At 56.1% G+C, this 19881-nt stretch overlaps 1 protein-coding gene across 1 annotated transcript; it reads right to left on the bottom strand.

The window, feature by feature from the left end:
• Positions 1-1961: 1961 nt before the first annotated feature.
• On the bottom strand, positions 1962-19287 carry DUOX2 (dual oxidase 2). Its single transcript, XM_061182191.1, has 33 exons — positions 19218-19287; positions 18841-18930; positions 18431-18595; positions 17639-17826; positions 17304-17505; positions 17027-17193; positions 16579-16639; positions 16334-16430; positions 15797-15887; positions 15420-15522; positions 14770-14933; positions 14060-14235; positions 13740-13858; positions 13240-13377; positions 12909-13022; positions 12509-12711; positions 12028-12213; positions 11005-11230; positions 10832-10925; positions 9034-9225; positions 8448-8534; positions 7941-8024; positions 7236-7414; positions 6848-7078; positions 6590-6689; positions 5835-5884; positions 5420-5547; positions 5014-5167; positions 3530-3762; positions 3150-3308; positions 2644-2799; positions 2363-2491; positions 1962-2084 (listed from the first exon to the last, which is right to left on the bottom strand). The coding sequence occupies exons 1-33, from the start codon at positions 19285-19287 to the stop codon at positions 1962-1964; spliced, it is 4659 nt and encodes a 1552-aa protein (XP_061038174.1).
• Between the last annotated feature and the right edge of the window lie 594 nt (positions 19288-19881).

The raw sequence follows: 19881 nt of genomic DNA, 5'->3' as shown, positions 1-19881 counted from the left end.
GGTAGATGAATTAGGATGAGACAGATAAATATTTTGAGTGGTCTTTAGAAAGGAATAAGGAAAGAATTGATGGGCCAGATTTGGGAATATAGCTAAGGCTGAGACTTAAGGGGCTGGAGTTTGGGATTAGTGACTGGTTGTAGACCCAGTGAGGGGCAGGAGGGCTGGAGGCCTGTAGGCCTGATGCTGTTAGGAAATAGGTAGATTAATAATCAAAATATATTGCAATTGTATAATATATTCTCATAAATTTTCTCATCTGTATAATTTTCTGGGCCAGTATCACTATCTGTCTTCCTAATACCCACACAGACATTTTAATACATGAGAAAACAGGCTCAGAGAAGTTGAGGGATTTTCCTCTGTAGCTACATATAGGCAAAGTTGGCACTCGTATCCAGGTCTCTTAGCTCCTAATCTGGTGCCCTTCCCGTTCTGTCAGAGAGATTCCTTCAGTACAGAGGGTAGGGAGCTAAAGGCATCTGACCTGTCAGAAGAGGTAGAGTATGACCAGTGAGGACAGAAGCCTGGGGCAGGAATGTGGAGATGGCCTGAAACTCTCCCTGCCACAGGTCCTATTGGCTGGAGGACGCTATTACCCGGCAATTTTACTCCTAGATACATACCCAAGAGGAATGAGTGCATTATGTTCACCAAAAGATAAGTCCTAAGAAAGTTCATAGCAGCTTTATTCATAATTATCAAAAACTAGAAACAATCTAAATGTCTATTAACAGAAGATTTGATAAACAAACTGTGGTACATCTCTATAATAGAATATGACGCATCAATAAAAAGGAACAAACTACTGATATATACAACATGGATGAATCACAGAGACATTGTGCTGAGTAAAACAAGCCAGTTTCAAAAGAGTACATTCAGTATGACCAAATGAATCTGGAGTGATAACAAAAAATCACATCTGTGGTTGCTTCTAAGGCCTGGGGAGACTGACTGGAAGGGGTACAAGGGAAGTTTCTGGGGTGATGGAAATGTTCTATATCTTGATTTGGGTAGTAGTAACACATGTAGTACATGGTAACTTTAAGATCTGTACACTTTATGCAAATTATACCTTTTGTTTTTTTTAATTAAAGCTTAGCTTTTGAGGAAAGAGCCAGTTGAAGAAGGAAAAGGAAGGATCTTAAAGAGTATGGAGGTGATGTCCCAGATTGGCTCCTGTGGAAGGTGACCAACTGTCCTGATTTGCCTGGGACTGAGGGGTTTCCTAGGACAAGAGGCTTTCAGTGCCAAGACTGGGAGAGTCCTGGGCAAACTGGGACAGTTGGTCATCCAAGTCCTGTGGAGGAGGGGAGCTGAGTGGGAACTCTGGATGATTGGCAGAGAGGCTGGACTCCCTTGGTACCAGAGCTGAGGGGCTGCTCCAGCAGGCTAAGAGAAGGGCCAGCCAAGAGGTGAGGGCAGCGGGCGTTGCTGGTTGCTCCTCAGGGTTCCTGATCCTCTAGGAGCAGGAACGGGTTGGGGGGTAGAGCTGGAGGGAAAAGGCCTTGGAGACTGAATTGAGGCAGGCAGGCCATCCAGGTTTAGCATTGCAACTTCTAAGCTGGGCTCTGAGGAGATTCTCACTCTGAACCCTCTCTTCACACCAGGTATCCCCACCCTGTCCTCCCTCAAATGCCTAGGCCTAGAAAATACCAAAGCAATACATTGATTTTCTGGAAGGAAAACAGACATGGGGACTATCAGAGGAAAATGCGGTTGTATCTCTTCACCTCCATAGTTGTCACAGGGCAGGGACTGTTCCCTCCCTACTTTGTCTGCCACAGCCTGTTGTGGCTTAAGCTAGAAGGGTCTCCTCTATCTTCTCAGAGGCTGGGACAGATGGGGTAATGAGGGAGAGGCTCTTCCAGCTCTCCAGCTGAGGCCTGAGGTGAATTCTGACAGAAGCTGCTGGCAGGGCTGGTCCATGGAGGGATCAGGAACCAGGGAGGGAGGGCTCAGAAGTTCTCATAGTGGTGCACAAAGTGGGCCTGGTCCTTCCTGTTGATGAGCTGACAGGCCTTCTCTACATTCTTGGTCATTCCTGGAGGGCCGCAGCTAAACACCCCGATCTTCCTCACCTGTCAAGTGTGGGGGTGGGGGCAGTGGTTGCAGAGAAGGAGAGGCCTGTGGGCTTCCTCCCCAGGAGGGAGCTGCTTCTCAAGCCTGGCTGGAATGACCAGGGCATTGACCCCAGGCCCTGAGGAGGAGGCTTGAGTTGGGGAGGCAGGGAGTGGGGTTTAAAGCCCTTCTCCAATGCTTGACCCCATCCTGAGGTCCTCTGCTCAGTACCCAGCTGAAGGCTGCTTGAGGGCCAGGAAGTCCTGGCAGGGGAAGGATGGGTCGGGGTGGGACTGACCTTTGGGTGGACCTCCTGCAGAGAGTTGAAGAAGGGCTCGAAGGGGGGTCGGCCAAAGTGGGTGATGGAGCGCAAGCCCGTGAACAGACTCCGGTTCAGCACCTTCTGGAAGTGCCGCTCACAGATGTACTGGGGGAGGGAGTAGAGGAGGAAGGTCACAGCCAGGCAGAGCCAGGGTCAGCTCCTAGTCCAGATGGTGGTCCACCCACCTGCCTTGGCCATCCTTACCCTGTCAACCCACGTACCCACTGAGCTGCCCTGTCTGGCCGGCCCTGACGTACCAGCATGGTGGTCCTGAGGTCAAACTTCTCAGCCAGCTGGGTGATGTAGATGTGCACGGACACCAGGTCCTGGTGGTCATTCTCCTCCACCTCCCGGATGATGTCAGCCAGCCACTCAAACTGCCGCTGGGTCCGTGTCACCCAGATGAAGTAGATCTGGGGACACAAAACTAGGGCTCTGACTCAGCTCAGCTCAAGGTTCCTCCACCCAGATGCTTATACTGAGATGGTGGGAAGCCCTGGACCACCCACAGGCACCAAACCTCTGGCAGGACCCACAGGCCTGATCCAAGGCTTCTAGCCACAGATCCCAGCAGAGGCTCTTCTGGCTATACCTCCTACCCTCCCTCAAATGTTTGCCATTTGGGCAACTGGGTATGAATGGCCCCAGCAGAACCAGTTGCCTAGGAGCCAGGGACTTTTTATCATGCTACTCTGCTGGGATGTGGGGACACAATCAGGCTGTCTGTCCCCATTTCTCTGAAGAATGGGAGAGGGACACTCACCTTTTTACAGAGCATTTGGCTGCCTAAGGATGACTTGAAGACCAGGTCTTTGAGGATGGAGGCAAAGGGGGTGACCCCAATGCCCCCTCCCACCAGCACGGACACCTCAAACTTATGCCACTCCTGGTGGCCCTCTCCAAATGGTCCATCGAGGTACAGCTGCCAACAGAAGAGGAAGGTGAGATGAGCCTGGCCCTTCCCCAGCTCTGAGGTTAGAAATGGGGGGGCAGGGAGGACAGGGAGAACTAGTTTCTTTGAGGCACCCCAGCTCTCTCCCAGTCTGGCTTTGGGGTGGCTGGAGCATCTTATCCCAAGGTCGGGGAGGGTGGGGACCTTCTGTCAATGCCAGAACCCCAAAAGTGGTTCCCAGTGATGGGCACCTTTGGATGTTTGGCACAGCTGTCACCCGTCGGGGGTGAGTAGATCTCCCTGAGGCGGGTGGTCCAGGGTCCTACTGCCCGGATGTGCAGGCTAAGCGTGTCCTCGTGGGGCGCAGAAGTCAGGGTGAAGGGGTGGTACTCGTTGGTCCCCAGAGCCAGGCAGGCGATCCGCACCCACTGTCCTGACTTGTACTCAAAGCCTTGGGGCCGCTGGAACTCGAGGTGGGTCACTCCTGGGGGTCATGGGCAGGGAGGGGCAGGGATCAGAGGGCTTGCTCCTGGTACCTGAGGACTGGCAGGTACCCTGTCCTCTCCACACACCTGAGGCACAGGGAGTGGTCACATGATCTGAGCGAGTATGGCTTCTGGGGCTGGGAGTTGGAGTGCCCCCTTCTCTGTTTCCTGGGTAACTCAAGAGCTGGGCTTCTCCGCTCTCCTGTTCCAGCCCCTCCCCTCCTCTTTGCTGCTTCTTCCCACTAAGGGCCCAGGCCTGATACCACTGTCCTGGATACCAGCTTACTAGGTCAGGGGACCTCAGGCTCCCCAGGTACCATCTCAGTGTTTGCCAAACCTCCACCGTATGAGGGTTACCTTTATGGTGGGCCATATCAGCACACCTCCTGCACTATCATTTATCTAACATTTTTCTTTAAATTGACTTACTTTTTCAATTCAATTTACCTTGAGAAGAACATTTAGGTCACTAAGGTGAGTAGAAAACCAGTATCATGTGCTCTATCTAGCTCCAGAGGCCAAGCTCTTAACCAATACCCTACATTGCCTTGCTTAAGTATCATGTGGTCTAAACAGAAGGTACCATGTTTTATCAAATTTTAGCTGGATACTGTTTGTTGCCTGACCACAGCTGAGCCTCAGGCTTGTTCTCTCTTTGTGGAAAAAGGAGTTTCGCAAGTACTGGAGGATGCAGAAGGCATGCTAATACCATGCTGAGACTTTGCTCTTAAATAATCTTGATTGAAATAAAGCTGAAGTGAGGTTAATTTTCTTACTATGTGAGTCCTGAAGGTTAGCCCGCCCCTTGTCACTTAAGTCATCTTCCACCACCCTTTACATTGATGTGAATCCCCACTCTGGCCAACACTGACTCTCAACAACAGACTCTTGCAGTCTGGGCCATTTATCTGTCTCTGAAGAGAGGTTATTCTGAGTGAAGGAATGGGAGAGGGATGTATGGTTCCCCGCCCTGCACCCAGGCCACACGTGCGCGGGTCTTTCTTGTCCTTAAACCCCTCTGAATGCACTTTCAGCCTCCTCTTCTCATAGTCACTTCTCACTGTCCGCAAGTCCTCCTGGGAACTAAGCACAGCTCTTTTGGGGGCTGCAGTTCCATCAGGAAAGCTGCAGGGGTCCCTGAGAGGCTAACAGAGGCAGCAATGGGATGAGGAGGCCTGGGGAGCTGTCTCCCCACGTCCCATGAGTTGACCTCCAATGCTCCCCACCCAGGGTCAGGCCAGGCCTGGTACCTGAAGGCAGCAGTTCTGCTTTCACCACGCCTATCTCCACCTTCTTCCGGCTCAGGCTCACCAGCTTATCCCCCACATAGATAAGTGCTGGCACCAGGAAGTAGATGTGGAAACGGGGCAGTTGGATCAGAGCGAAGCTGCCGTGAATGATGAGCTGGAGACATGGCCAGTTAGTATAGCTCAGGCCCAGCTGGCCCCCTTCCTGTACCCACCCTACCCAGATACTTCCTGCCTGGGCCCTGGGCCTGGGCAGGGTAGATGGGGCTGGCATAGGCTCCATAGACTGTGGTCTCAGATCTCGGGGTCTCAGTCTGAGATCTTGCGTCCAATTCACCCTTCTCCCTCCCCACATCATGAGTGCTCATCTCTGCCCTGTGGCCTGGCCCTGCCCAGAGGAGTCCCTCACCAGCACGTAGAGCAGGATGTAGAGGTGGTGGGTCAACCAGAAGCCCCGGAAGCTGCGGCGCCGGAAGTGGTGGGAGGCGAAGATGTACATGATGGCGAGAACCAGGAGCAGGAGCACCCCTGTCATACCTGGGGGCAGCGGGGACAGGGTCAGAGAGTCCCTGGTCTCGGGACCTCAGCCTGGGCTGAGAATACCAGAGGGCATTTCCCCATTCCGCTCTTCTTCCCTGACCTCTCTCATCCCTCCCTGGCTCCCAGAACAGCTTGCCCAAAGAAGCTGGAGCTGAGGCTTGTGCTGGAGGCTGCAAAGGGAACCTATGACCACTATAGACAAGTGTGTATTCATGGGAAGATGAGGACAAAAGCAAAAGTCCTCAGACAGAAACCCCAGACTCCACATACAGTCTACTCTTTACCTGGGACTGTCTGGAAGAACCACCAGTAGAACTTCTGGGGAAGCTTGGACCTGTAGGACAAAGACACCCAGAGCCTCAGGCTGGGGAAGGAGGGGCTCCTCCACTGTTGCAATGTGACTCTGTTCCTGACGGCCCTGAATGCGGAGGTTACTGGGCCTCGACCCAGATGGCCAAGGATCCTTCCAAAGAACATGGCACCCAGCCTCCTGCAGTTCCACCCTCTGATCTCAAAGCAATTCTTCCTCCTGTGTTATCTTGAATTCTCCTTCTGCAGCTGACCTTTGCTTCCTTGAGTGCTTGGTTCATATTCTGTAAGCTCCATGAGGGCAGGGAGCTTACCTCCATGCTCTATCCCTATGCTCAAACAATGCCCAGCAGAGAGTAAATGCTCAATAAATATTTGTTGAACGACTGCATGTATCTTGGCATCCCAACTCTTTGGCTCCTGGATGGACACACAGGACGTGTTCCACAATTATTTGCCCAGTGAATGGACAGTAGGCTGAGATAGCAAGCTATGTGTCAGGTACACGTGAGAAAGAGCCTCCGACTTCATCTCCCAAACTCCTTTCCTGGCCAATTACGGCCTGCTTCCTTCCTGAGGGCAAGGAAGTCATCTCTCAGCTTCTCCAAGGACGCTAGCTTCTCGCCCTCACTTAGTGAGAGAGTAGAGGGTCTAGGGCCATCTACCTCTTTTCTGTTGTACCCTGAGGCCTGCCCCAGGATTCCCAAGGGGGACCCTCCCCAAAACTGACCCATCATTCACAAAGACGCTGGGGAAGATGCAGGCCAGCAGGCTGAGGGGGCTGACTGAGAAGATGTAGACATTCACCGCATGGCCAGCACTGTGCAAAACTGAAAGACACATCCTATTAGAGACGTCTCCAGGGCCAACTCTACCTCCAGCCCCGAGGAGAGCAGGAAGTATAAGTAGCTCCAGTCTCCCCACTGCCTCCCCCACAGCTCAACCCAGGGGGCTGCAGCAGTGGCGAGCGTGCCCGGGAGCCACATACTGGCCAGGACGACAGCAGCCATGGCGATCCAGCGATGGAAGTCCACGGCGGCGTCGAAGGGTACGTAGCGGTTGAGGAAGGTCTCTCGCAGGAAGGTGATGAGGTTGCGGCACATGGTGAGCAGGATGTAGGAGAACATGAAGGAGACGCTGGCCGCCGTGCCCCGCGACAGGATGATGCCCACGAGGGTGGTCTCTGCAATGCCCGAGGGTGGCGAGGCAAAGGCATAGTCTGGGGGCACAGTGGGGGTGGATCAGCACAGCACAGAGGCCTGGACCCCAGTCAGAACAGCTGGGCTCCCCCATCCAGACGCCTGAGGATCAAGAATAACAAGCAGAAGGCTCTCACATCTCCCCTCCCACTGCCCACAACCTGGAACTCTCCGTACAGTAAGCACGCTCCACAAACAGTCCGGCACAGATGGCTGAGAAGATTGCCACGCCCACGATGTGCCGCCGGTAGTTCTCCACGAAGCGCTTGTACTGCTGCAGCTTCTGGGCCAGGAAGCCCCGCTGCATCTTCTCCTGCAGTGCCTCTGTGTATAGCCGGGGAGGGGGTACCACTGCCCTGCAGCAATGGGAGGCAGGTGGCCTGAGGTCAGGGCACCCTGTTCTCCCCTAAATGCCACCCTGTGAAGGAGACCTGGTGATCTGGTAGCGGTCAGAATGGGCCACAACAGATGAAAGAAAAAGCTTTTGGGGGGTAGAATCCCACTCTGCCAAGCCTTTACCTCTCAGCTTTATTTGCCCTATCCACCCACTCTTCCATCTCCCCACTACTCCATCTCCACTTCCTCCTATCTGTTCTGTCCTTCCTTCTTCCTGCTCCCTGCACAGGCCTCACTGCTGTGCCCAAAGCAGGCAGGAGCCAGGAGACCCCTCACTGCCTGGTGTTGCATCTGAGTGCCAGGCCCCTTGCCTGAAGATTAGGGTGCAGAGGTTGAAGAGTCATTAACTCAATAGCCTGCCAATCCGGTCAGGGACACATGGAATGAGTCTCAGGATGGTTCCTTGTGTGTGGAGGTGTGGGCAGACCAGAAACCCTGAGACTTCTCCCCATGTCTCCTTGGGTCAAGGGTCTGGGAAACACTTACTTTTTGCCAAACCTCTTCTTCAGCCCAGGGCCTCCCAACTCTGGGGCTTCTGAGACAGGGAGCCCCACTCCCTGAGGGCAAAAACTGAGAAGAGAAAAATGGGTCTCATTCTCCCCTTGTCTTTGCAGCCAGGAGAAGAACTGCCAAGTCAGAGTTGGGGCTGGTGTAGGAGGGGATAGATCCTGGGACTCATTTCTGTCCACAGAACCTGCCCATAAAACCGGTCGGAAAGAAGCCAGGCAGAAGGCAAGACAGAAGGAATGAATATGATCTGGTCATATGTTCTGTAGAATGATTCTGTCCTGGAGGGGCAGGGAGAGAGCCAGGCTCCTGAGCGGTAAGGGGTATGTGTGTGAGGCAGCTGGAACTCGGGCTAGAACAACCGTGCGCTGAGAGCTACTTTCAGAGCAAATGTCTGGCCCAGGGGCTGATTCCACCAGCCCTACTCCTTCATTTCTCTGCAGAGGACCCAGCCGGGGCACCTCCCAGTGCCCCGTTCCCACTCACCGTTTCCCAGAAGTCCGAGTGATGAATGACACTCGACAGCTGACGTTTGGTTTAAGAATGTCTCCAATACCTGGGGAGAACAAGAAGCTGGACAGGCTTCCCCACGAGGGAGAAGACTGTCCTAGGAAGGCTGCCATGGCACTTGCCAGTGACTTGGTCATGTCCCCATCTCTCTCTCCAGCCTTGCTCCCCTCACTGCCCACACCGAGCACCCACTGTACACAGGGCGGCGGCCACTGCTAGACAATGTGGCAACTGAGTGCAATTAGAAAAGGGGCCCCCCTCCAGGCGGATGCAACCCTGCAGGTCCTTTGTGTAGAGAAAATAGGGCCTCTTCCTCTGGCCGGACACACCCCAGACCAATGCACATGGTTGGTGTGTAGCATGTAGGCTGGACTTCAGCCTGCCCTGAGCCCCCAGTGGGTATCTTTGTGCATAAATTGCACAAGTGTATGTGATGCCCTTGATTACACGTGCCGGCTCTCTACTAGGCACCAAGGACTAAAAGAGAAATAAGACCTGAGTGCTATGCACCAGGAACTCTCATTTTGAAGACACGCCCATTCCTGACGCCTTCCAAACTCACACACCTCCACCTCCACCCTTGACGCAGAGCTGGGTGCGGCGGAGCTCGTTGTCGTGGTCCCGCAGCATGAAGTGGAAGTCCTCCCACGTCAGCTCCTGCTTGTCCTGGAAGCCTGACTCCCGGAACATGGACTCCACCACCTCGGCCAGCTGGGCCTTGGACAGGCAGTTGTTGGAGATCTCGATGAAGGACCTGGGCAGGGGGAGGGAGGAGAGACGAAAGCAACCTGTCACCCGGCAAGGTCAGGTTCAGGCAGGTGCTGGGTGGGGCAGGCCCTGGCCTATCTAATGTGGTTACCAGTGACCCAGGAAATGGCACTGAGAAGGTGTTCATCCAGCCTGCCGCTGACGCTAAGCTGGGTGGGGTGGCCAAGGGCTCAAAAGGCAGAACAAAATTGAAAGTGACCTTGACCAGTTAAAGAAAGCAGCCCCCAAACAGGGGGGCATCTACAGCTGGGATGAATGTCCACTTAGTGTAGGGACTTGTCCACGTGTGCCATGGCGCTCTCACGTGGCCCGCTCTCGTGTTGATACCTCCCACACCACCGCCGGGCACCCCGTTCATGGTCCAGCGGGGGGTTGGGAGGGGAGATGTAGCTGCACTGGCTGCTGCTTCCTTGTGCCAACAGCCTGGGGCATAGGCAGGAGTATCTCCGCACCCAATGTGACAGCACCCACAGTGGCAGCTACAGTGGCCATAACTCTTTTCTTAGACTGTGCTTTGGGACAAAAGCAAACAAACATGCAAGTTTGTGTGAGTCCAGCGGAAAAAGACCTTTGCGTGCATGGCACAGCAAGCACTGCCATCACATTAAACAAACACATCATCCCACTTGCTCAGGGTGAGACTGAGCAAGAGCCACACTGAGTACAGGCCGAGGAGGTGGACCTCAGCCCCTGGGGGCAGAGACCGTCTCCTAGAGGGTCCTGCAGCAGCACGCCCAGCGAGGGACAACTGCAATGCACTTCGCCCTAGCCCTTTCAGAAGCCCATGTCCAGTTGTGGTATCTGGACTGTAAAGAATGTGGCAGTTAAGGTGAAAGCTGAAAGCAATGAGGAGGCTTACAGGGGTAGAAGAGTTAAAAGGGTCTGGGCTGTTCTATGCATTCTGTTTATTCATTTGCTTATTTGTTTCATCTGATTCAGTTAACTATGTATTGAATGCCTGCTATGTGCCAATCACGGTGCGGAGGAGGGGATTCAGCAGGGAACAAAGAGAGATATGAACCCTGTCCTTATAGAGCTGCAGGCAGCTGTGTTACTGGAGCATGGTCTTCAGGAATAAGTCTATGAGTTCAAAACTGGTCTTTATCGGCACACCACAACCAGAAATGGCTTAAGAAGCAGGAAGAGAGAAGGGTTGGAATATAGAAGAACTTTCCATGTTTCTCCTCCTGCCTGTCATGGTGATTAATACTGGCAGTGACCCAGGGCATCCATCCTCCATGATTCATTATCTCACTGTGTAAAGCACAGCATTTGAAGAGTTAGCAAAGACCCAAAGGCATCCAGAAGGGGTTAGTGGGCTTTGTTACTGGTCATCTTGATGTTGGTTGTCTTTTGTAACTAGGGAGAATTTTCTGGTGGTGTTGGCATGGCAAATACAGACCCTCCTGGAGGCAGGGGCCTGGCCAGACAAACTTCTGAAGCTGGATGCTCTGAGTGTCTAGGATATAGTACCTAGGCCACGTCTCAATGCAGATGGCTTCATAACCTCCTCGCCTACCCTCCTCTGACCTGACCTGTTTTCCTGTTTAAAATATCAGGAAGTCTCAGGACTGGAAAGGCCCACCCCATACCGCATCATGGTAAAGAACTCGTCCTTGGAGAGGAAGCCATTCCCATCAAGGTCATACATGGTGAACATCAAGCGGGACTTGTCCTCTGGGGAGCCTGGGAGGAGATAGGGGGATGCCCGTCACCTCTCTGCTGAAAGACACCTGACTCCTGGGATGGTCCACCATCCCCCTACCTTTCATGAAGACCACCAGGACGTCCAGGAACTCCCGGAAGGACAGGTAGCCATTGCCGTCCTTGTCAGCCAGAGAAAACATGGACTCCACAAACATGTCCTGGGGCTTGAGGCCCAGGGACTCGGCAAACTCGGCCCGGCTCAGCTCACACGTCAGGGCCTCCCGCACTTTCTGTGACGAGTCCAGGGGCAGGGTCCCTGCGTCTGCCTGGTGGATGTCCAGCACCTGCACTCGTGCAGCAGCAGAGGGAAGGAGAGAAGGAGGTGAGGCCTGGGCTGGAAGCAGTTCAGTGACCTCTCACATCTCCCCAAAGTCCAGATCAGAAAGGGTGAGCCCTGGTGGCTGCTCATGGTCATTAGATAAATTTCTGACTTGGGCTTCTGCTCTCCTGCAGAGGGGGTGACTGTAGCAGGGGATGGGGAGGGAATGGGGAGGGGCACAGTTTGGGAATGCAAAGTGAGAGAGCCTACACTGGGGACAGAAGCTGCAGCAGACATTAAGTGGACAGGGAGGAAGGGGCTAAAGATATGTTCTCTTGTCAGTTCAGACAGGGCTGCCATGTGCCTGATTTTAAAAGTCATATACATGTAACTACCATTTGTTAAATGCCTATAATGAAGCAAGCACTTGGGCTAAACCCTGTACATAGAACAGTGTTTATCAAACTTTAGAGTGAATCAGAAGCCTCTGGTGGGCTTGTGGGCCCCAAGCCCAGAGTTCCTGATTTCCTAGGTCTTGGGGAAGGGCCTGAGGACTTGAATTTCTAACAAATTCCCAGATGAGCCTGCTGCTGCTGGTCCAGGGGCCACACTTTGAGAACCACTGATGTAGACCATCTCCCTGAATCCTCACAACAACCTAAAGGGATGGATCCTATTTTAATCACTGTTTCATAGATGAGGAAACTGAAATCTCCAGCCCGCAGAGCAGAAGCTTAGATCACCCCACATAGGGTCCTGTCCAGCCCAGGGTCCCTTCAACCCCTGGGCCCGGTCCTGCCTCCAAAAGGCACAGTCAGGCACCTGGGCAAAGAGGTGTCTGAAGAAGACCTCCAGGATGCGGCCCCGCTGCTGCTTGGTCACAGCCTTCCTGAACAGCTCAGGCTCACTCATCTCAGCCACATCAAGGCCCAGAGCCCAGCTCACACAGAAGCCCTGCAGATGCTGCACGAAGGTGCCTCGCTCTTCCTCGGAGTTAAACAGCATCACCTGGGGGGAGGAAGGCTCAGGCTTCTGGTTCAGCCTCCCCTCAGAGGGTCTGGGGTTGGGGGACGGAGAAAAAAGCTCTCCCCCATTCCATCCCGGCTGGGGCCACGTGAGAGACCCAAAGGGGGTCAGAGGGAGAGTCCGGTGGGTCTGGGGACCTCTGAAAGGAGTGCCTCCTCCCAGCATCAGCCTTCACAACTGAGCTCTGTAGCGGAGGACGGGGTGGCCGGAGAGGACTCGCCGTGAGAGGGGAGATGTGTGAGGGCAGCCCAAGCTGGGGAGGCAGGATGGGCCATACCAGGTCATACTCCTTGGGGATCTTGAGCAGCAGGGTGCGGCGTCCGCGGTTGCTGGACAGGATGAGGTGGACCTGCTGCGGGGGCCGCAGCTGGACGGTGCGGAGCACAGAGAGACGCCTGTCCAGGACCTGCAGACGCCTGTCTGGGAGCAGCTGGATGGTGATGGGATAGCCCCTCTCCCTGGGTCCCGGCCACTCCATCGCTAGGGAAGGGACAATGGGGCAGAGTGGTTCAACAGAGGTCCCCAGGCCTCTGCCTTCAGGCTAGTTCCACTCTGCCAGTCTGAGCAGGCACCCCCAAAGCCTGGCTCTCTCCCCACATCTATAACATGGTTCTTTCTTCCAGCACCGCCCCCCCATCTGTCCCCTTCCCCCTTCCCGCCCCTTGGCCCCATCTCACCTGACACTCCATCTTTGGCTGCTTCCTTCTTCACACTCTCTCTGCCTTTCTTTTGTAGCTTCTTGCGCTCCTGGCCCCGGAAATAGGCCACCACCCCAGAGATAAGCAGGCTCACTGAAGGGGATCAGAAGGAGCCGCTGGGCGGGGGGGGCCTCGCCTACAGCTTCACTGAGGCTTTGGCTGCTGCCCCTCCCTTCCCAAGGCCCCCTGAGCGTGGCTTCAAATGTACCTAGGAGCTAGCCTTACAGGCCAGCAGGTAATGAGGGGCAGGGACAGTCTGTGAGGAGGAGGGGAGCCAGAAGAGAAATGGGCGAAGGGGTAAAGGGCTCACCTAGTGGAAGACAGCACAGAGCCACGATGGTGATGCCAAAACCAGGACCACTGCCCTCGAAGAAATCAGTCACAGTCAGGGGCACACAGGGGGGCAAGTCTTCACTTGTGAGCTGCTGGGGCTGAGGGCAGGGTGCACCTGAGGGAAAGGCACAGAAGAGCTCAGGGCCTGAGGATCCCACTCTTTGGCCAGGCAGCCTTCCCTTCTGTCCTATAAAGGACCAGGTACCCACTCCCTCCCAAACCCTCCTCCCTGGAACTTGTTCCCCTCAAAAATTCGTCTTCCACATCCCATCTCTCAGCATCTATCCCAACTTGACCGCAAGGTTCAGCCTGCAAACCAGTCTAGTCTCTACTGGGGGAGGTGGCCTAATGCAGGCCTCCCAGACCAACACAGAAGGAGCTGCCTGGTGCCTAGCTCACTGGACAGCACCAAGTGATCCCCACACAACCTCTGCCCCTTCTCTGCCACCATTGCTTGCGTTCTCCCAGGCCACCCACCTTGTTGCCAAATAAAGACATTGGGCTGCAGGGCACCATGGTTCACGCTGGTGACAGCCACCAGCACGTCCCGAAGAGTGATGTTTCTGATTTCTGCAATTTCCTCCGTGGAGAATAGCCTAAGTTAGAGAAAGCCAGGAATTGCTGGGATGGGAAGGGGACACAGGTCTCCAGCAAACTCAGGCCCAGGGACCCAGATGAGAAAAGAGACCGAGAGGGGTTGGGGAGGGGTGCTGGGACAGCCGGGTGCTGTTTACAGGCAGAGGGTCTGGGGCCCAGGCCGAGGTAGAGTCTGAGGTGGGAACCCAGGCAGGCCTCACCCATTCCTGCTGTTCTCAAACCAGTAGCGGTCGCCATCCCGCAGTCGCACAAACTGATCGAGGACGATGGCGCTGAAGAGGGGCCCAGGATCCCCATGGCTCTCCAGGAGCCCCCCGGGGAGTAGCTCCAGCCGGGACAGGTCCTGGTTGTACAGGGCGGCTGTGGCCTCCAGCACCTGGGGCCACACAGGAAGTGAGGAGCGTGTGAGCGTGGGTGTGGTTCTGTGTTGGGAGGGCAGCCACTATTGCCCCATCCCTCAAACACAGGACCCCGTCAGCTGCCTGGCTTGCTGCTCAGGCCTGAGGAAGTCTCCTCTATCTAGGCAGCCCTCCTCAGGTGGTGACAAGTCTGGTGGGAGGACCAGTGTGTCACTACCCAGACTGCCTATCCCCAGTGATCAGCAGCTGCAGGGTCACCCAACTCATGGGGGGAGATCCTGCAGGAATAGGACAATGGCACCCAACCCAGGGGCCACTCTGCAGTAACAGTACAATGCAGTGGTGAAGATACTCTGGAATCAGGTGGCTGAATTTAAATCCTGCCTCCAAGACTGACTTACCAATTATGTCATCAGTAAAATGGCGATAATTATGGTATCTACTCTGTAACGTTCTTGACATAGATTAAATGTGTTACATGTGTAAAGGACTTAGAACAGTATCACCACAAGAAAGCTTTAGTTGCCATTATTATCATCACTATTCCTGACCTGAGGGTCCACGTTGGGGTTGAGGTCACTCCAGTTCCCTGGGGTCTTCAGCCCCAAGGCCTGTCGGGCTTGGCTATAGCTGGGCAGCCCCATATCTCGGCCACGTTGGATGCTGCTGGCCACATAGTCAGTGCGGGAGAACTTGCCAGGGCCAGGCCAGTAATCTGAGGAGGAGAGAGGACCAGGCTCTAGGCTCAGTCCCTCTGACCCTTCTTCGCCCAGCAGCCTTGAATTGGGCTGTTGGCATTACCCACACTCAGCACTCCTTGACATGTGACCTGCCTTGGTGCAGGGTCACTGTCATCATGTGTGACCAGGGGCAATTTTTCTGGCAAAACTCTTCCCCTATGACTCAGGACTGTTCTAGTCACCAAGCAGTAAATTCCCCGTCCCACCTCCTTAACCTCAGCATAGGGCTGGACAAAAACCTTTAGCGACCTAAGCACCAGAGATTGTGCTGCCACCCTTCCCCCACATACTCAGATGTGGGTAATTTAGAATAAAGCTTGTTTTCTTCTAATGGCTGTTTGCTGTGTGTTTATTTATGTTCCTGCATTGTAGGTACCCTAGGTCTGCCTGATGATTAACCCAGAAGGGTCCCCAGGCTCCCGGACCTCTGGGCCCTCATCCCCTCTGCCTCCAGTGCTTACCCCTCAGATCTTCAACCACTATCCTGTCCTCTAGCTCCGAAATCTGGGAGGCCATTCCCAGCAGCAGCTGATTCACTGCCTCGGCACTGTTCAGATTGGGGTTCTGGAAAAAAACAACACACTCAAGGTAGGTTCTCAGGCCCCTCCCTAAAGCCAGGTCCTTCTCAGGACCATTGTAGCACCTCAGGATAAAGGGCCCTTGGCCAGTCCTAGACTCTCTTGAGCTGTTGTCCCCAGATAATTTTCTGATCACTCTACCCTTCAACTCCCACCACCCTGGAGCTGCAACACCTAAGAACTGGAATTGTTGCTTTTCCCAGCCTGTGTGATGAGACTGACCTTGACCCACCTTCCCTTGCCCCTGACCCCAGGCTGACCTCCCGAATCCAGTAGCTGTTGCAGACTCTGAGAGCTGGGGAGCTGCCAAAACCCTCATTCAGGACCATCTGGAAATGACAGCTGGTGTTTCTGAAATGGGGAATCAGTAAGGATGCAGTAAGAGAATTCAGAGAAGTTGAGGTGGGGTTGAGTGGGGTGAGGGATTCAGAGGGGGTCTGGCCAGTACTAAGGGGTGTCCTCTGAACTTCCTTGAACATGGCAGGGATTTGGCAACGAGTGCGGATTGAAGGTAGAGGTTGCTCTTTGTCCACACAGGGTAGGAAGGGAAGGCGGGAAGAGAGTGACCCAGCTGCTGGACAAATCCTGCTCTCAACAACTGAAGTTCAGCCATTAGGAGGAAATGGGGAGATTTTCCTGCTAAGACTGAACTTCCTACCGCAGGGTGCTGTTTTAGGGCACCAAATTCTGCTTCTTTTCCCCCATGAAACTGTAGGGGTGAAAAAAAGGCCCCAGGCCCCCCAAACCACTAATTCTTCACCTCTGCCAGTGTGCTGCTCAGCCAGACCCTCCCTCACCTCATGTAGACGCCAGGGGGCACCATGGTGGAGAAGAACTGCTCAGAGGCCGCCAGGAACTCCGGAGAGATGCTGGGGTCCAGGAAAGGGCGGTACTCTGTCCACAGGGGTAAGAAGAGAAATAGGCTCTTTACCCTCACACACTCTCATCACATGAACCCACCTGTCTTCTTTGTCCTATGGATCCTGACCCCCTCCCCCTCCCCAAACCCCCCTCAGCCCAGGTGTTCCCCCAACTCCCTCACCTGTGTAATTCGGCGGTGCTTGCTGCAGGAAGCTGGGCAGCCACTCATACATCGCGATGTTCTGAGGGTCAAGAGAGGGGGAAATGGGAGGCCAGCGCTGGAGCAGCCAGGCCACGAGGGCTCTGAGCTCAAGGAAGGCTTAGGTGGGAGACGAGGACCAGGCAGCGGCAGTCACGCGAGAGACACTCAAACAGGAGAGGGGCGGAGGTTCCCGTTGCCCACGAGGAACGAGGGCAGCGGGGAGGGGCAGCTAAATAACAATCACGAGAAAACCTCTGGTATAAGTAGCGCTTTGCCCCCTTATCACTCTCAGGGGCTTTCCCTAGACGTAGCTGTCTGGGGAGGGGTGTTGCTGGGTGGGCTTGTCCAAGGATGGACGGCTGTGCGGGGCAGAGGAGTCTCCCGGGGACCGCGACGGGGGGCGGGGGGAGTGTGCCGCGCGACCGACCTGGTAGGTGGCGATGACCCTCTTGCGCGCGTGCTGGAACAGCTCCTCGTCCCCCCAGAGCGGGTGCTGGCGGGCCAGCCTCTGCGCCCACAGGTTGTGGTAGCGGAACCAGAGCAGGCCCAGCGCCTGCACGAAGGGCTCGCGGTTCCCTCGCTCCGCTCCGAAGGCTGCCCGCGCCGTGGGGACGCACGGGAGGAGTTGAGCGCGGGTGGGCCCGAGGGGGGCGCGCCTCGCCGGCCCCCCGCCCTCGCCCCCGCCCGCGCCCCCGCCGCCTCACCGTACAGGCCCCGGGGCCCGCGCCGTCCCGTGGCGGGGTCGGGCGCCGTCCACATGCGCAGGGGGTCCTGCGCGTCCCGGGGAAAGGCGGGGTCGGGCCCCGACGCCAGCTGCCCCCCGGAGAAGCTCCGCAGCTCGTCGCTCCAGGAGTGCGAGGAGCCATAGATGGCGCTGCCGTCCAGCCAGCCCGTCACCTCGTTGGTCTGCGGGGACACCGGGAGGCTGAGCCGGGGGTCGGGTGGCCGAGGCGGCTCAGAGCGGGCGAGGGCCGGGCGGCCGTTGCGGGTGTGCTGGGGGTGGCCCCCACCCCACCCCCCAGCCGCCTGCGCCGCCCACCAGGTCCCGGGGGTTGCTGGGGCTCTGTCCGGTCTCGGGGTCCCAGCGGCTCCTCTGGAAGGGCAGCACCACGTCACCGCTCTGGTCGGGATCGAACACGGGGTCTCCGGGCGGGATGTGGATGTTGAGGAACTCGGCCGGGCAGCCAGGCTTTTCCACGCTCACCAGGTCCGAGAGCACGTGGTAGCCTGCGGGCGTCGGGGGCAAACTGGTGGGAATCGCTACTCCCCACCGCCAAGGCTGACGCCAATTTCTCAAGAGCCTAAAGGCAGATAGATGTTCCAAGGCAAGTTCCGCGCCACCAGCTCTAAAACTTTTTTCTAATTCGGAAAGTGGGGTTATAGTACCCTCCTCGCCCACCCCATAATGTTGTTGGGAGAATCAAAATAATATGATTAATGTAAGGGCTCCCCCAAGCCAGTCCCCATCTCCTAACAGATCCTGCCTCTCCCTCCCTCTTCGGGGGAAAGAAGATATAATCACAACAGGAGGAGAGGGGCGGCAGGGGAATCAGCTTCTAAGAGCTATAATGAGGGTTAGTGGCACTCCTGGGTTTGTAGTCAGTGATAAGAGAAAGATTAGGAGAGCAAATACCCCCGAATCAACACCCCCAAATCCCTCCAAGATGAAGAAAGGCTTGAAGTGAGGCTTGGTGGGGGAAGGAAGTGGTTCGGGGTCTTGCATCGGTCTCCTGTGGACTTGCAGAGAGGCCTCAGGGCCCCTCTCCCCAGGCGCTGAGCTGAGCGCCAGGTCAACCCTCACCGAAGACGCGTTCTCCCACTTTGCTCTCACCGAAGAAGACCCCCAGCACTGTGCGATTGCGGCCGGATGGCCGCCCGGCTGTGCCCTGCATGGCGGCGTTGCTGAGTCGGCGCGGGTTGGGCAGCAGCGGCTCCTCCAGAGCCTGATACACGCCGTCCGCGTAATAAGCTGGTACAAGGCGCCGCAGTCGGGAGCCTGTGGGAAGCAGGGAGCCGGGCTCTGTACTCCGTCTCCAACAAGCCCACGAACCTCGCTCTACACCTCCCTCCAACTCCCCACTTCCACTGACGAGACCCCTTCTTCTGTCCCCAGGGGTGTACAGGAGTTCGCGGCGCAGGCAGCCGGGCGGCTGGCGGCGCGCTCTCTCGGCTTCTCCGCGCCGGGTCTCCCGCGCCCCTGCCCTCCACTAGCCGTTCCCCACCCCAGACCACGGGACGCACCGGCAGCGCCACGCTCGTGGTGCCTCAGGTTGTTGAACCAGCCGTCATAGCGCTGCACTTCCCAGGTCAGCGAGAGTGAGTCCTGGCCGCCTGTGGGTCAGAGGGTGGTCCACTCAGTGCTAGCCTCCCTGCGACCCCTCTGGGACCCGACGGCCTCGGCCCGTGCTTCTCCAGCCCGCCCAGCGCCCCCAACCCGACCCAAGTGGCGATACTCGCGCGGCGTCTAGGCTATGCCAGGAAGTTTCCCATCTGGCTGAGCAACTCAGCCATCTCTCCCGATCTTCCAGCCTCAGGAAGCCACTTGCCTGCACGTCTCCCTTCCCCAACTCCCAAGGGAAACTGGGAGACATCCCGAACTAGGGGCGCCTGGTACTTACCCGCTGGGTCCAGGAGTGCAGTCAGCAGAGCTCCCAGGAGCACCAGTGCCTCTGGCCTTGCGCGGAGCATGCTGACCCTGCGGCCAAGGGGGTGGGAGGTGGTACGTGAGGGACACGGAGCAGGCGTCCCCCACACCGACAGTTGGCACAGGAGGAGGAGGTGCCAGCTGTGTCCACTTCTGGAGCGAAGCTTTTAGAAACATCGCCAAGGACCCGCACCCGCGGGGCACTTTTTTAAAGGCACAAGCAGCCCTCAAGGCAGTGACACTGGTCCCCACCCTCCACCCCGTGGAAGAACTAACCCCGATCACACACAGGAACCCGGGAGGCACAAATCCTCTGGGGCTTGTCAGTCCCTGGCAGGACTTTACCTCCAGCCTCCCAGGTCCCGAACAAAGCCTCGAATCCTACCCCTCGGGAACTGCTTCTCCTAGAGGAGGCAGGGAAAGGAACGTGGCTAGTGAGCTGGGACTCTGGAACCTGCAGTCCCTCATACCCCTCAGTGAATGCCTGTGCATGGACACGAGGGATGGGAAGATCAGGTCCCAAGTCCCACTCAAACTCCGGCTTAGGTCCCCCATCGGGATCAGAAGTCTTCTTTTTCTTGGAATCTTTGCTTCTCTGCTCTGCTCTCTGCCTCTCCCCCACCACTCCTCCCCAGCTC

Source organism: Eubalaena glacialis, chromosome 2, assembly GCF_028564815.1.
Source record: "Eubalaena glacialis isolate mEubGla1 chromosome 2, mEubGla1.1.hap2.+ XY, whole genome shotgun sequence".
Taxonomy (NCBI): Eukaryota; Metazoa; Chordata; class Mammalia; order Artiodactyla; family Balaenidae; genus Eubalaena; species Eubalaena glacialis.
This window is presented reverse-complemented; position numbering and strand designations above follow the sequence as displayed.